The sequence below is a fragment of the Mandrillus leucophaeus genome, unplaced genomic scaffold (assembly GCF_000951045.1).
Source record: "Mandrillus leucophaeus isolate KB7577 unplaced genomic scaffold, Mleu.le_1.0 Scaffold42, whole genome shotgun sequence".
Taxonomy (NCBI): Eukaryota; Metazoa; Chordata; class Mammalia; order Primates; family Cercopithecidae; genus Mandrillus; species Mandrillus leucophaeus.
Window position 1 is genome coordinate 3,817,733 of NW_012104476.1, and position 14,003 is coordinate 3,831,735.

Genomic DNA, 14,003 nt, shown 5'->3' on the forward strand with positions numbered 1-14,003 from the left:
CCCGCCACCGCGCCCGGCTAACTTTTTGTATTTTTAGTAGAGACGGGGTTTCACCGTGGTCTCGATCTCCTGACCTTGTGATCCGCCCGCCTCGGCCTCCCAAAGTGCTGGGATCACAGGCGTGAGCCACCGCGCCCGGCCAGCATTAGGTTCTCATAAGAGCACCTATTATGAACTGCACATTGGAGGGATCTAGATTGTGTGATCCTTATGAGAATCTAATGCCTGATGATCTAGGTGGAACAATTTCATCCCAGAACCATCCCCTACTACCCCCCATCCATGGAAAAACTGTCTTCCACAAAACCAGTCCCTGGTGCCAAAAAGATAGCTCACTGTAGCCTCAAACTGCTGGACTCAAGCGATCCTTCCACCTCAACCTCCAAGTAGCTGGGACTACAGGCATATGCCACCACACCCGGTTAATTTTTGTATTTTTTGTGGAGATAGGGTCTTGCTGTGTTGCCCAAGCTGGGATGATATCTTTTGATTTTTTTTTTTTTTTGAGACAGAGTCTCACTCTGTCACCAGGCTGGAGTGCAGTGGCATGATCTCGGCTCACTGCAACCTTCACCTCCCGGCCTTAAGTGATTCTCCTGCCTCAGCCTCCAGAGTAGCTGGGACTATAGGCGTGCACCACCACCACCCAGCTAATTTTTGTATTTTCAGTAGAGATGGGGTTTCACCATGTTGGCCAGGATGGTCTCAATCTCTTGACCTCATGACCTGCCTCGGCCTCTGAAAGTGCTGGGATTACAGGCGTGAGCCACTGCACCTGGCCCAAATTTTTTTTAACTTTCAAGGTCAAGGGTACAGGTTTTTTAGAGACCCTGCCTCTAAAAAAAAATTACAATAAAAATCTTAGCTATATATGGTGGTGCCTGGATGTAATCTCAGCTACTTGGAAGGCTGAGGCAGGAAGACTGATTGAGGCTGGGAGGTTGAGGCTGCAGTGAGCTATGATCATGCCACTGGAGTGAGCTATGATCGTGCCACTCACTGCACTCCAGCCTGGGCAACAGAATGAAACGCTATCTCGAAAAATAAGTAAATAAATATTCACTGTGTGCCACCCACTGTGTTAACGTGCTGAATCCCCACCACATTAAAGACAGTCCCACCATCCTTGTTTTACAGATGAGGGAACTGAGGCACAAGAGGCTCAGCCACGGCCAGACGAGTGGCTCACGTCTGCAATCCCAGCACTTTGGGAGGCCGAGGCAGGTGGATCACCTGAGGTCAGGAGTTCGAGACCAGCCTGGCCATCACAGTGAAACCCCGTCTCTACTGAAAATATAAAAATTAACCGGGCGTGGTGGCGGGCGCCTGTAATCTCAGCTGCTCGGTGGGAGGCTGAGGCAGGAGAACTTCTGGAACCTGGGAGGAGGTCGCAGTAAGCCGAGATTGCGCCACTGCACTCCAGCCTAGGCAACAGAACAAGACTACATCTCAAAAACAAAACAAAAGGCTCAGCCACTTGGCAACAGTTACAGGCATGTAGGAGTCAGGGTCTAAGCTCACACCCACCATGCTGTGCTTCAGCTCTGGGAGTGCCCTTCTTGCACCATCTCTGGAGGAGTGTCTCCCTGTGAGGCCTCTTGCTGACCACCCCCTGGGGTCCCTGTGGCAGCAGCCTGGGGGAATCCTGTCCTCAGATGGGGAGACACATCCCTACAGGACTTCTAGTCTCCACTTAGCAATGACCCAGGACACCTGAGCATGGCTTCTGTGCACCAGGAGCACAGCCTGCCGCCTCCACATGGAGTCACTGGGTCTAGAACTCCCCATATTCGTCTACAAATGGCGCCTCTTTCAAGATGTCTTTTTTTTTTTTTCCCTCAGGCAAGGTCTGCTCTGTCACCCAGGCAGAGTACAGAGTACAGTGGTGTAATCTTGGCTCACTGCAACCTCCGCCTCCCGGGTTCAAGTGATTCTCCTGCCTCAGCCTCCCAAGTAGCTGGGATTACAGGCATGAGCCATCATGCCGAACTAATTGTTGTATTTGTAGTAGAGACAGGGTTTCGCCATGTTGATCAGGCAGGTCTCGAACTCCTGACCTCAGGTGATCCTCCCACCTCGGCCTCCCAAAATGCTGGGATGATAGGCGTGAGCCACCGCGCCCGGCCCCAAGACGCCTTCTGTGAACACTTCAGCTGAAGTGTCATGTCCATCCTCTCTATCCTGCTCCTCTCCATCTCCCCACGATCGGCCATCAGATGTTGTATTTGTTTCCTTACGACTAGAAGGTAAGTGCCAAGAGGGCAAGCACTGTCTGGGAACTGTTGTATACCCAGCTCTTAGAACAGGAACTGGCAATAAGAGGATCCTGGGAAATGTTTGTTATTGAATGAGCAAAAAAGTTCAGAGGCACCAGGTGTGGTGGTGAACGCCTGTAATCCCAGCACTTTGGGGAGGCCGAGGTAGGAGAATTGCTTGAGCACAGGAGTTCAAGACCAGCCTGGGAAATATAGCAAGACCCTGTCTCTACAAAAAATGTAAAAAATGATACAGGCATGGTGATGTGCACCTGTGGTCCCAGCTGCTCGAGAGGCAGAGGCAGGAGGATTGCATAAACCCAGCAGTTCAAGGTTACAGTGAGCCATGAATGAACCACTACATTCCAGCCTCCTGGGTGACAGAGTGAGGCCCTGTCTCAAAAAAAGAAAGAAGAGGAGGGAGAGAGAGAGAGAGACAGAGTCAGAGACAGAGAGAGAGAGAAGGAAAGAAAGAAAAGAAAAAAGAATTTGGAGAAAAGAGGCTGAATGTCAACAGCAAAACTCAACCCCTGCTTCTTTCCCCTTGGATGTAGCGTGATTTACTGCCAAGTCTTCTAGCAATTTTTTTTTTTTTTTTTGAGACAGGGTCTCACCCTGTTGCCCAGGAGGCTCGAGTGCCGGAGTGTGATCATAACTCAGTGCAGCCTTGACTTCCCAGGTTCAAGTGGTCCTCCCACTTCAGCCTCCCAAGTAGCTGGGACTACAGTCACGTGCCACCACCATGCCTGGCTAATTTTTGTATTTTTCGCAAAGCCGGGGTTGCCCACGGTGGTCTCAAACTCCTTAGCTCAAGCGATCCTCCCGCCTTGGCCTCCCCAAGTGCTGGGACTCCAGGTGTAAGCACCATGGCCAGCCTCTTCTTGCAATTTTTCAAACCACCCTAGTTCCCCCATCATCAACAACTAGTGTGATATGTGAAGGGTGCGTGGTCTTCATAGGTGGAAAGAATGTGGGCTCTCAAATGGGTAGGGATATACTCATTTTATTTTTTTGAGACAAAGTCTTGCTCTGTTTCCCAGGCTGGGGTGCAGTGGCGTGATCTCAGCTCACTGCAACCTCTGCCTCCTGGGTTCAAGTGATTCTCCTGCCTCAGCCTCCTGAGTAGCTGGGACTACAGGCGCCTGCCACCATGCCCAGCTAATTTTTATATTTTCATCAGTAAAGACAGGGTTTCACTATGTTGGCCAGTCTGGTCTTGAACTCCAGGCAAGGATATGTTTCTTTGAGACAGCAACTGAGTTCACAATAACCTCGAGTAGACTCTGGAGTGCTATAGTCTGTGCGTTCATTCCACTTTTGGGGGAATCCTTGCACGTCTGTGAGTCTGAGGGAACTGTAAGCACAGGGGGCCCACCGGGAAAATGAAATGGTTTTAAAGCAAAACCTCTGATCTGACTTGAAAACCTGGCACGTATCAGGTTTTACCAGGCTAAGACAGCAGAGAGACGTGAGCTGTTCTTCTCCAAGGCATATTCTGTACTGAGATGGGAGGTGAATCATCACACACACATTGAATACATGAGTCCAAGGAGAGAGCACAGGCAATAACACCACGCTCCAAGCAGTTTGCCTGTTACAGGCAGGAGGCAGGGAGAGGTGGAGGTGGAAGGAACAAAGAGCTCATTGAGTATCACCTTCCTCAACCACGAGACTGACCTCGCGACCCCAGCACCGGCTGGGGAGGGAGGGGAAGGGGCATGGAGCCTCTAGCTGCTGGAAAGCGGAAAGATTTGTATTAGTGAACATTAATCTCCCTTTAGCTATGGAAACTGTGGAGGATGCACTGTCTTGCCAAAGGAGGTCTAGAGCCGGCCAGAGCTCTGCAACAGGAGACCACAGAGCGGGCGGGGCACCTGTGGTTGGGCATACAGGCTTAGTGCACGCTGAGGGCTTATGTCACCGAGGGGGTGTCCTGGAACTCCTACGTCTATTCAATGCTCCCCGCTGGTCTGTATTTATTATTTACGTCCTTGGGGCAGGATTAGGGTCAGGTCTGCAAGCACTTGTTGGTCCAGCAAGCTACAGGAGGCTTTGTACCCTCAGGGGGAAGACGCATGTGCTTGGTGAGGCTGCCTTCATCGGAACAATGACCACCCGTTGTCCAAATGACAGGCGACATTTCAAAGGAGCGGCTTGCAAAAAACCCTCAGCTGCTGACTGCACATGTTCTTCCCTTAGAAAACACTCATCCGGGCCGGGCGCGGTGGCTCACGCCTGTAATCCCAGCACTTTGGGAGGCCGAGGCGGGCAGATCACAAGGTCAGAAGATCCAGACCATCCTGGCTAACACGGTGAAACCCCGTCTCTACTAAAAATACAAAAAATTAGCCGGACATGGTGGCAGGCGCCTGTAGTCCCAGCTACTAGGGAGGCTGAGGGAGAAGAATGGCGTGAACCCGGGAGGTGGAGCTTGCAGTGAGCCGAGATTGCGCCACTGCATTCTAGCCTAGGCGACACAGCGAGACTCCGTCTCAAAAAACAAAAACAAAAACAAAAACAAAACAAAACACCATCTGGTTGGAGGAAGAAGACGCAGAGCAAATAAATTCAGATGTTTTATTCTGTAAAGCACATATGCACATATTTCAAACACAGAAAATTAATCTGGAAGTGAATGCCGTAACAGATCAGCTACTGACCATCATGCAGCAAGAGGTGAAATGGACCCGCTGGCCCTCAGGACCCCACAGTGCCTGCAGGAGGGGTGAAAACCCAGGAAGCTGAAGCCCTACATGCTGCCGAGGAAAACGCAACAGACATGGCAGGTGCCTCATGACAAGAAACACTTACAAATAGAATCAAAACTGATTCAAGTCATACAGTGAAAGGACAAAAGGAAAAAGGAAAGAGATCAATATGATCTGAAACAATCATTTTAAGAGTAAGTTGCTGACCTTCTGCTGGCCCTCCAGTCCGAGATGCCTGAGGGTGAGCTAGTGCTCCTGCACGGGGCCGCCCTGAACAGCAAGAGCACCCTGTCTGTCACACACTTCGAATCCCGAGGTCCACCAGCAAACTCCGGCTGAGCATTGAGCCTGGGAAGTGCTCAGATGGTGACAGGTCCCCTGGGCTTTCTGAGACTCGCTGGAGTCTCTTCAGGTCCTAGGCCTCTTCACCCAGGCCCCCAGGCCTCCTCTCTCCCTGCAGCCTTCCTTTATAAAACTGATTGACTCTGTGTTTCTGTAAGATCTTTGAGAAGTACTTGCTTAGGTGAATGCTGGGATTTTAAAGTGTGTGTCCTGGGCTCAGGACGAGCCATCTGTCCAGGCATTTTTGGCACTTCCTTTCCTCACATCTAACAGTGTCGCCCCTCCCCTGGCTACAGAGTCCAGCCACACTCTGTCGTTAAAACAAGGGTAACTAATATTAGCAACGAGCTGGACTGAACGAACCAGTGAAATTGGCTTTTTCACTGTCTTTCTCCTTCGATACCACTCTGCCAGCTATAAATCTATCCCTATAACTCTGCTTCATTGGGATTTTATTAATTCAATAGCAGCTTAATCTAAAATCTGACGGTCCTAATGATAGCGGCGTTTCTAGAGCCAAGCCACAGGGCTCTTTCTCAATCTTGTGTCCTAAGGGTCTCAAAGTCTCTAAGGAGAAAACTAAATTAATAAGTGAGCCATGCATCGTGTAAGCAACTCGTATCATACAAAGAAACTGGATAGACAAGTATGATTACTGCGCTTGAAACATACGAAAAGGAAAAAGAGGAATACTAACATATCAAGTTACTATGGTGATTATTTTAACAATCTTCAATAAAAGCCCGCAACTGTTTTCCATTCAAAAATGCCCGGGATAAAATGTTCTAAGCCAATGTATTTCAGAATGAAGGAACTAATCCTAATTCAAAACAGACTACAAACCTAGAGTTAAGGAGAGGAAGTACTCATGGTCATGTCCAAGGTTTTCAGTGCCCTTCTGTTATAACATTGCCTGGGAGAACACAGAGGTTATTAGTGACAATGAGCTATTAAGGCAAAAAGTTATTAAGAAAAATAGTAAGAATACAATATGAAAGCACTGAAAAAGATAATGTACAATTTTGCTTAAATGAATAAGGATTAGAAGAAAAAAGAGACAGAGGAACTAGACAATCAAACAAAACGTTGTAAGAGGGCCGAGTGTGGTGGCTGACACCTGGAATCCCAGGATTTGGGGAGGCCGAGGTGAGAGGATCATTTGAAGCTAGGAGTTTCAGACCAGCCTGGGCAACAGAGGGAGACCCTGTCTCTACAAAAAAATTTAAAAACTAGCCAGGCGTGGTGGCACACGCCTGTAGTCCCAGCTACTCAGGAGGCTAAAGTGGGAGGATTGCTTGAGCCCAGGAGTTGGAGGCTGCACTGAGCTATGCTCCAGCCTGAGGGACAGACAGAGCAAGACCCTGTCTCAAAAAAAAAAAAAAAAAAAAAAGAAAAGTTACAAGAAAAATGCTTTTGGTTTTCCCTGATAAATGGCAAATTAGAATTGCATTCCTTCAAACTTCACAGGCACTGTTTTCAAACTCTTCCTGATGTACTAGTTGCCATTTTCCTCCTGAAGATATGTTAGTCACATAAAAAGCAAAAAAAAGGAGAAATCCACCCACTCTTGAAAGAAAGAAAGAAAGAAAGAAAGAAGGAAAGAAAGAAAGAAGGAAGGAAAGAAAGAAAGAAAGAAAGAAGGAAAGAAAGAAAGAAAGAAAGAAAGAAAGAAAGAAAGAAAGAAATCTTTTCCTATTACAACTATTAGAATTATTCTTTCTTTCCATACTGTCATCTGCATTCCAGAAAGCAGAACAGCAAACGGTCACTCTAACTCTAGAGCCACTTACATTTTGAAGCCTTTCTGAGTGAAGAGGCTGCTTTAACTTTGACAACAGAAGGGAGGGACAAGAGCGGCCAAGAAGACAGTAGAACCTTCTGTGCCAACTCCAACAAGACCAGGTTCCTGGTCACCCATGTGGAAAATGAAACTTAGATTTTTACCATGTACGTGACTTAAATATTTAACATTTTACTCAGGATAAAAGCACAAGTCTGTCCTAACTAGAGTAGTATTAAAATGAGACTATTTTATTTTTTCTTTATAAAGGAAAAAAATAAACAAATAAAAAAAACTTAGGTATGTTTCCTGCAAGCAAAATGGAGAAAAAGGTACTATTGTTGTTACTATGATTATTAAGCCACAGACACATAAAATCCACAAAATGGATTGGTGGCTTTGGAAATGCAATACTGTATCAAAGGTGCAGACTGTTTCAAACGTTCTCTACATACTGGGCCGAAACAAGAACCAAACCAAACTTCAACCCCACCAGTGACGTAACACACCCGTGACCTTAGTGAAAACATCGTCGTGACCAGCTCCAACGCAGCTAGATCCAGGAAATCCTTCTCTAGAGACATGTGGAAATATCCCATCAGGTAGGTCCTCAAGTCCAAGGTGGGGCTGTAGGGCTCTGGCTGCACCCAGGGCAAAGCACGTGCATTATTGGACCAATTTCTGAATAGAATTTTATAAATATGTACAAATCAGTTACAGGCACTTGAAATGTCTTTGGCTGGAATAACCCAACATCGCAAGATAATGTATTCACAGAGCGTCCAGGCCCAGGCTGGGTTCAGCAGGCAAGGATTATGGTTCTCTCAGTCTCTCTCAGAAAACAAGGAGCTGTGGAATTAGGCTTCAGCCAAAGCCACCTGGAAGACAGCAAGCCAAGGAAACCAGTCAAAAAGGGAAGCCCAGGTTAACTCAGCCCCTACCCAAAGACCAGGACGCCACACTGATTGCACATATCAACCAGACAGTGAAGTTACTAAATCCCTAAGAAGAAAATCTCACCTAGGAAGAAATTACTAGAAATCTCAAAGTCTCCTGCAAGATGCAGCCCATCTGGAACCACTGTGCAGAGACAGAATTAACTGGTTTTTGTTTTTTTGAGACATAGTCTCGCTCTGTTGTCCAGGCTGGAGTGCAGTGGTGCAATCATAGGTTACTATAGTTTCCAACTGCTAGGCTCAAGCAATCCTCCTACCTCAACCTCCCCAGTAGCTTGGAATACAGTCATGCACCATTACATGTGGCTAATTTTTTTAACTTTTAGTAGAGATGGGGTCTCACCATGTTGCCCAAGCTGGTCTTGAACTCCTAGGCTCAAGTGATCCTCCTGCCTCAGTCTCCCAAAAGTCCTGGGATTACAGGTGCACCCAGCTGAGGTAACTGTCTTTAAACCTTGGTAAACATTCTGTTAGAAGACTTCTTATGCTGATGGAACTACAGAGGAGCCAGCTACCCAGGGTCAGCAGTGCTCCAGTGGAGACTTGAGAACAACTGCCAAGTCACTCCCTTTAATGGTGATGGAGGTTTGGGTATATGATTAAAAATCCAACACCATAGTTTGGGTTGAGGGTAAAGACACTTCTCATGAAGGCAGAAACTACAGTTGGCCTTCTGTAATTGTGGGTTTCATACCCACAGATTCAACCAAAAATACACAAAAGAGGGCTGGGCACGGTGGCTTACACCTGTAATCAACTGTAATCTTTGAGAGGTCAAGGTGGGTGGATCGCTTGAGCCCAGGAATTCAAGACCAGTCTGGGCAACGTGGCAAAACCCCATCTTTTCAAAAAATACAAAAATTAAGCAGGTGTGGTGATGCATGCCTGTGGTCCCAGCTACTCAGGAGGCTGAGGATCGCTTGAGCCTGGGAGGTCAAGGCTGCAGTGAGCTATGATTGTGTTATGAGCTATGATCGCACCACTCCACTCCAGCCTGGGTGACAAAGCGAGACCCTGTCTAAAAAAAAAAAAAAAAAAAAATAAAAAACAGCAAAAATACTCAAAAGAAAAAAACCAATACATACGAATACAACAATAAAAATAATACAAGTTTTTAAAATACACTGTAACAACTATTTACATAGTATTTACATTGTATTAGGTATTATAAGTAACCTAGAAGCTGGGCACAGTGGCTCACGCCTGTGATCCCAGAACTTTGGGAGGCCAAGGCAGGTGGATCACTTGACATCAGCAGTTCGAGACTAGCCTGGCCAACATGGTGAAACCCTGTCTCTACTAAAAATACAAAAATTAGCTAAGTGTGGTGGCGTACGCCTGTAATCCCAACTACTCTCAAGGCTGAGGCAGGAGAATCACTTGAGCCCAGGAGGCAGAGGTTGCAGTAAACGGAGATCACGCCACTGCACTCCAGCCTTGGTGACAGAGCAAAACTGTCTCAAAAAAAAAAAAAAGTAATCTAGAGATTAAAGTTACAGAGGATGACCTGGGCCCAGTGGCTCACACCTGTAATTCCAGCACTTTGGGAGGCCAAGGCGGGTGGATCACTTGAGGTCAGGAGTTTGAGACCAACCTGGCCAACATGGTGAGACCCTGTCTCTACTAAAAATGCAAACAATTAGCGGGGCATGGTGGCATGCGACTGCAATCCCAGCTACTCAGGAGGCTGGGGTAGGAGAATTGCTTGAGCCCGGGAGGCGGAGGCTGCAGTGAGCCAAGATAGTCCTACTGCACTCCAGCCTGGGTGACAGAGTAAGACTCCATCTTCAAAAAAAAAAAAAAAAAGTTACAGAGGATGTGCAGAGGTCATATGCAAATATTGTACCATTTTACAGAAGGGATTTGGACATTCATGAATTTTGGTATCCACCAGGGTCCTGGAACCAATCCTCCTCGGATATTGAGGGATAACTGTCATTTCTTTGGATGAAAGGTGCCACCCACAATAAATGGAGTAAGGATAACTGGGACTTTCTGTATACAGAGACCTCTGGCAAAATGCTGGCCTGGACCCCATCCACAGCTCACCTTCTCGGGACAAAATTCAGGATTGCTCTGACGCAATTTGCTGGGTCTGCCCTTGATAACAGCATAGCAAAACATCGTTATCACCATCACAAAGAGGAAGTAACTGGTGTGCATGAGATGCAAATTTATTAATGAACGGTCATCCTAAATAAAGAAGAGAAAAAAATCAGAAACATCTGCTCTGAGTGACTGAAAGGTTTTAATGCTGGGTTTTGAGAGACAGGACTGACAACCTCCAGACTTGCCACAACTTTTCTTCTTAAGCTGCAAGAGGAGGTTTCTCGTTTTGTCTCCTAAGTGACCAAAGCTGGATCTCATTAAGTGAGGACATGGTGCCCCTGAGCCTCTGTTGGAGAGCACCCACACCTTCCTAGCCCTAGGGCTGTCCTCTGCCCTGTCTTCTGCACCCCCACACTGCCTGAACCCTGCCCCTCCAGCAGGCTTCTCCCCTGCAAAGGCTGCAGACACTCCGTCTTTAAGCCCCACTCCTTTCTGGACACATCCTCGTCATGGGACTGCCCTCAGGCTGCATGGCGGACAGCTGAGGCTGCATTCCTAACTACTGGGTATGCCACCACCAGGAAGGCCTCGGCCCCTCACCTCTCCCCAGGGTTGCCTCCCTCCTCCTGCTTTTCTCTATGTCCCTGGATGAAAATGCTGAGGTCATCCTTGATTCACTGCCCTTTGACCTCCCACATGCAGTCAATCCCCAGGCCCTGCAAGTTACTAGAGGGACCCCAGACATGCTTCCATTCCTTTACCCTCTAGTATCTCCAGGCCTCAGGTCAGCCCTGGACTCCCTGCAGGTCACTTACAACATAGTGGGGCAGCTCAGTCTTCTCAATACACTGCTTTACCAACCCCCAAGCCCCAAACACAGGCAGGGAGTGCCCTTTGTCAGGCATGAAGGGCCACAGCCCACCATCCAGCCTGACCTCCACAGCTGGCTCCTGCAGGACCCTGGCCTACAAATGAGCCCCAGAAAAGGGCAAAGGCTGGGCGCAATGGCTCATGCCTATAATCCCAGCACTTTGGGAGGCTGAGGTGGGAGGATCACCTGAGGTCAGGAGTTCAACACCAACCTGGCCAACATGGCAAAACCCCATCTGTACTAAAAATACAAAAATTAGCTGGGCGTGGTGGCAGGTGCCTGTAATCCCAGCTGCTTTGGAGGCTGAGGCAGGAGAATCACTTCAGCCCAGGAGGCAGAGGTTGCAGTGAACCGAGATTGTGCCACTGCACTCCAGCCTGGACAACAGAGCGTGACTCCATCTCAAAAAATAAATAAATAAATAAATAAAAATAAAGAAAAAAAGAAAAGGACAAAGGGCTAGGCCAAAAGAAGAGAGATCCAGCTAACACACACTGCCAGAAAGGAACACATTTACAAAATATCAAAGCAGTGTTAAAAAGTGGGCTCAGGCCGGGTGCGGCGACTCATACCTGTCATCCCAGCAATTTCGGAGGCCAAGGCAGGAGGATCGCTTGAGGCCAGGGGTTCAAGACCAGCCTGGGCAACACAGTAAGACCCTGTCTCTACAAAAAGTTTAAAAATTATCCCAGCATGGGACATGCATCTGTAGTCCCAGCCACCCATGAAGCTTCAGACCAAGAGTCGGAAGCTGCAGTGAGCCATGATTGTGCCACTAGAGCCCAATCTGGATGACAGAGCAAGATCCCGTCTCTAAAAAAATAAGTGGGCTCAAGTCTAAGTAGGAAGCTGAGCTAGCACACAGCTGCTAGACGAGATAGGTAAGTATTTTATTCTCCTTGTCTCTTGGTTTAGTTAAATACTATTCAGGCCTCACTCTCTAGTCGAAGATTCATCTCCTTCTACTACTTACTTCTACCTTTCAGAACTCTAAGCAGTACTATTTTTGTTCACATGGACACTAGACAGTCTTCTATGAATGTCTGTGAACATCCTCTAAGATAATATTTATACAAGGATCCCTTGTAACCCCCCAGGGATTAGGCAGTTGCTCAAGAAATAACTGCCGCTGAACAACAGAGAAAAGGAAGAGAAGAACCAGATTTTTCTTAACCAATGGGTGGCATGTTTTTCCAAGCATCCACCACTCCGCCTAGTGTCCCAACTCACCTGGAAATCTAACGTGGCAAAGGAGACGCTTACCCAGGGAAGTTAGCAGGGCCTATACAACAGTTGCAGCACATGCACACACATGTGCATATGCACGCAGACGCGCGCACACACATACACACACACATGATTTTTCTCACTTACATCTGGAACAATCACTGTAAGTTTGGGATTTAAAGCATGATAGACTTTTCCAATGGCCCCCTTGTAACACCAGAAAGGATTGTAATCTTGCGCGTATTTTGTGTTGGCATCTCTGGCAGTTGTGAAGATCTTGTACCAGAGCGTGGCGTTGCTGTATGTGTCAGGAACACAGTGTGGTGGCTGTCTGCAGGGGAAGAGAAGGAGGAAAGACATGTGCTCAGTGGCCTGAGTCATTCACTTGTGTCACCCCCACAGCAGCTGGTAAAACATCAAACACGGCAACACACGTGGAAAGGAAAAATGTAACTTACATGTTCATGATTCTTTGACATAAATACCATTATATTTTAGTTTGAGAGTCTTTTTAAAAAAATAAAAATATAACAGAAAAATAAATAGGTGCCTGACATTTAGGAGTTTGGGTGTTGGATTTCTGCCTTCAGAATTCAACCTACAGTCCTCTCACATGTGATGCAAAGGACATAAGCTCCTTGTAAGCCTATCTTCTCAAATTAGCTAAACTCTTAGTATATTAGTCCATTATCACGCTGCTAATGAAGACATATCCGGGACTGGGTAATTTATAAAGGAAAGAGGCTTAATTGACTCACAGTTCAGCATGGTCGGGGAAGCCTCAGGAAACTTACAATCACGGCAGAAGGGGAAGCAAACACATCCTTCTTCACGTGGGGCAGCAAAGAGGAGTGCCAAATAAAAGGTGGAAAACCCCTTATAAAACCATCATGTCTCATGGGAACTCACTTACTATCATGAGAACAGCAGCATGGGGGTAACCACCTCCATGATTCAATTACCTCCCACTGGGTCCTTCCCATGACAAGGGGATTATGGGAACTACAATTCAAAATGAGATTTGGGTGGGGAGACAGCCAAACCATATCATCTTTTCTTTTTTTTGAGACAGAGTCTCGCTATGTTGCCCAGGCTGGTGTGACCTTGGCTCACTGAAACCTCCACCTCCCAAGTTGAACTGATTCTCCTGCCTCAGCCTCTCAAGTAGTTGGGATTACAGGCGTGAGCCATTGCACCCAGCCCAAAGCATATCACTTAGTTACAACTGGAAACTTTACCTACAAAATTCTGTATCAGTTACTGTAACACAAAGTAATGTTTAACTTAATCTGATCTTGTCCTACAAACCTCCAAATGTCTAAAATAGACAAATGCCAGGATAATTCTTATTTAAAAAGAATTCACCACAGAATTCTTTTAAATAGGCTGTATCTTATGTATTTCACCTATTTATTTATAGATAATTATCTCCTTTACAGACAGGAGAGACAAAAACAAAAAAACAAAAAAACAAAAAAACAACACCTAAAAGGCAAAACAATAACACTGAACGCTGCTCAAAAACACTGAAGGAAAAGTTTCAAAAACCTTAATTGTTTAATGGAAAATAAAGTTCAATTTATATTTGATTTTAAAACTAACTTTCAAATTAGTAGGTAAAATTAAAGTTAGTAATTATTTAACGGGAAATGATTTAAAATGTTACACTTTAAAATTAGTAACTGTTTAACGGAAAATAAGTTTTGATTTATACTTGACTTAAAACTAAAATCAAGATAAACTTAAATCGACGATTTTAAACTATCTTTCTGGATAATGGAGATGAACAAATGTTTATCTTTATTTTATTTTATT

The 14,003-nt window shown here is 46.3% G+C and overlaps 1 protein-coding gene across 1 annotated transcript in view; it reads right to left on the reverse strand.

Moving 5' to 3' along the window:
- Nucleotides 1-7,315: 7,315 nt before the first annotated feature.
- The window catches only part of TMEM248 (transmembrane protein 248), a 46,447-nt gene continuing 39,759 nt past the window's right edge, over nt 7,316-14,003 (reverse strand). Inside the window, exons 5-7 of the mRNA XM_011992899.1 lie at nt 12,336-12,560; nt 10,091-10,234; nt 7,316-7,963 (exon numbers count right to left, since the gene is read on the reverse strand). Of these exons, the coding sequence (XP_011848289.1) occupies nt 7,943-7,963; nt 10,091-10,234; nt 12,336-12,560 (390 nt within the window). The 3' untranslated portion in view covers nt 7,316-7,942. The remainder of the gene's footprint in view (nt 7,964-10,090; nt 10,235-12,335; nt 12,561-14,003) is intronic.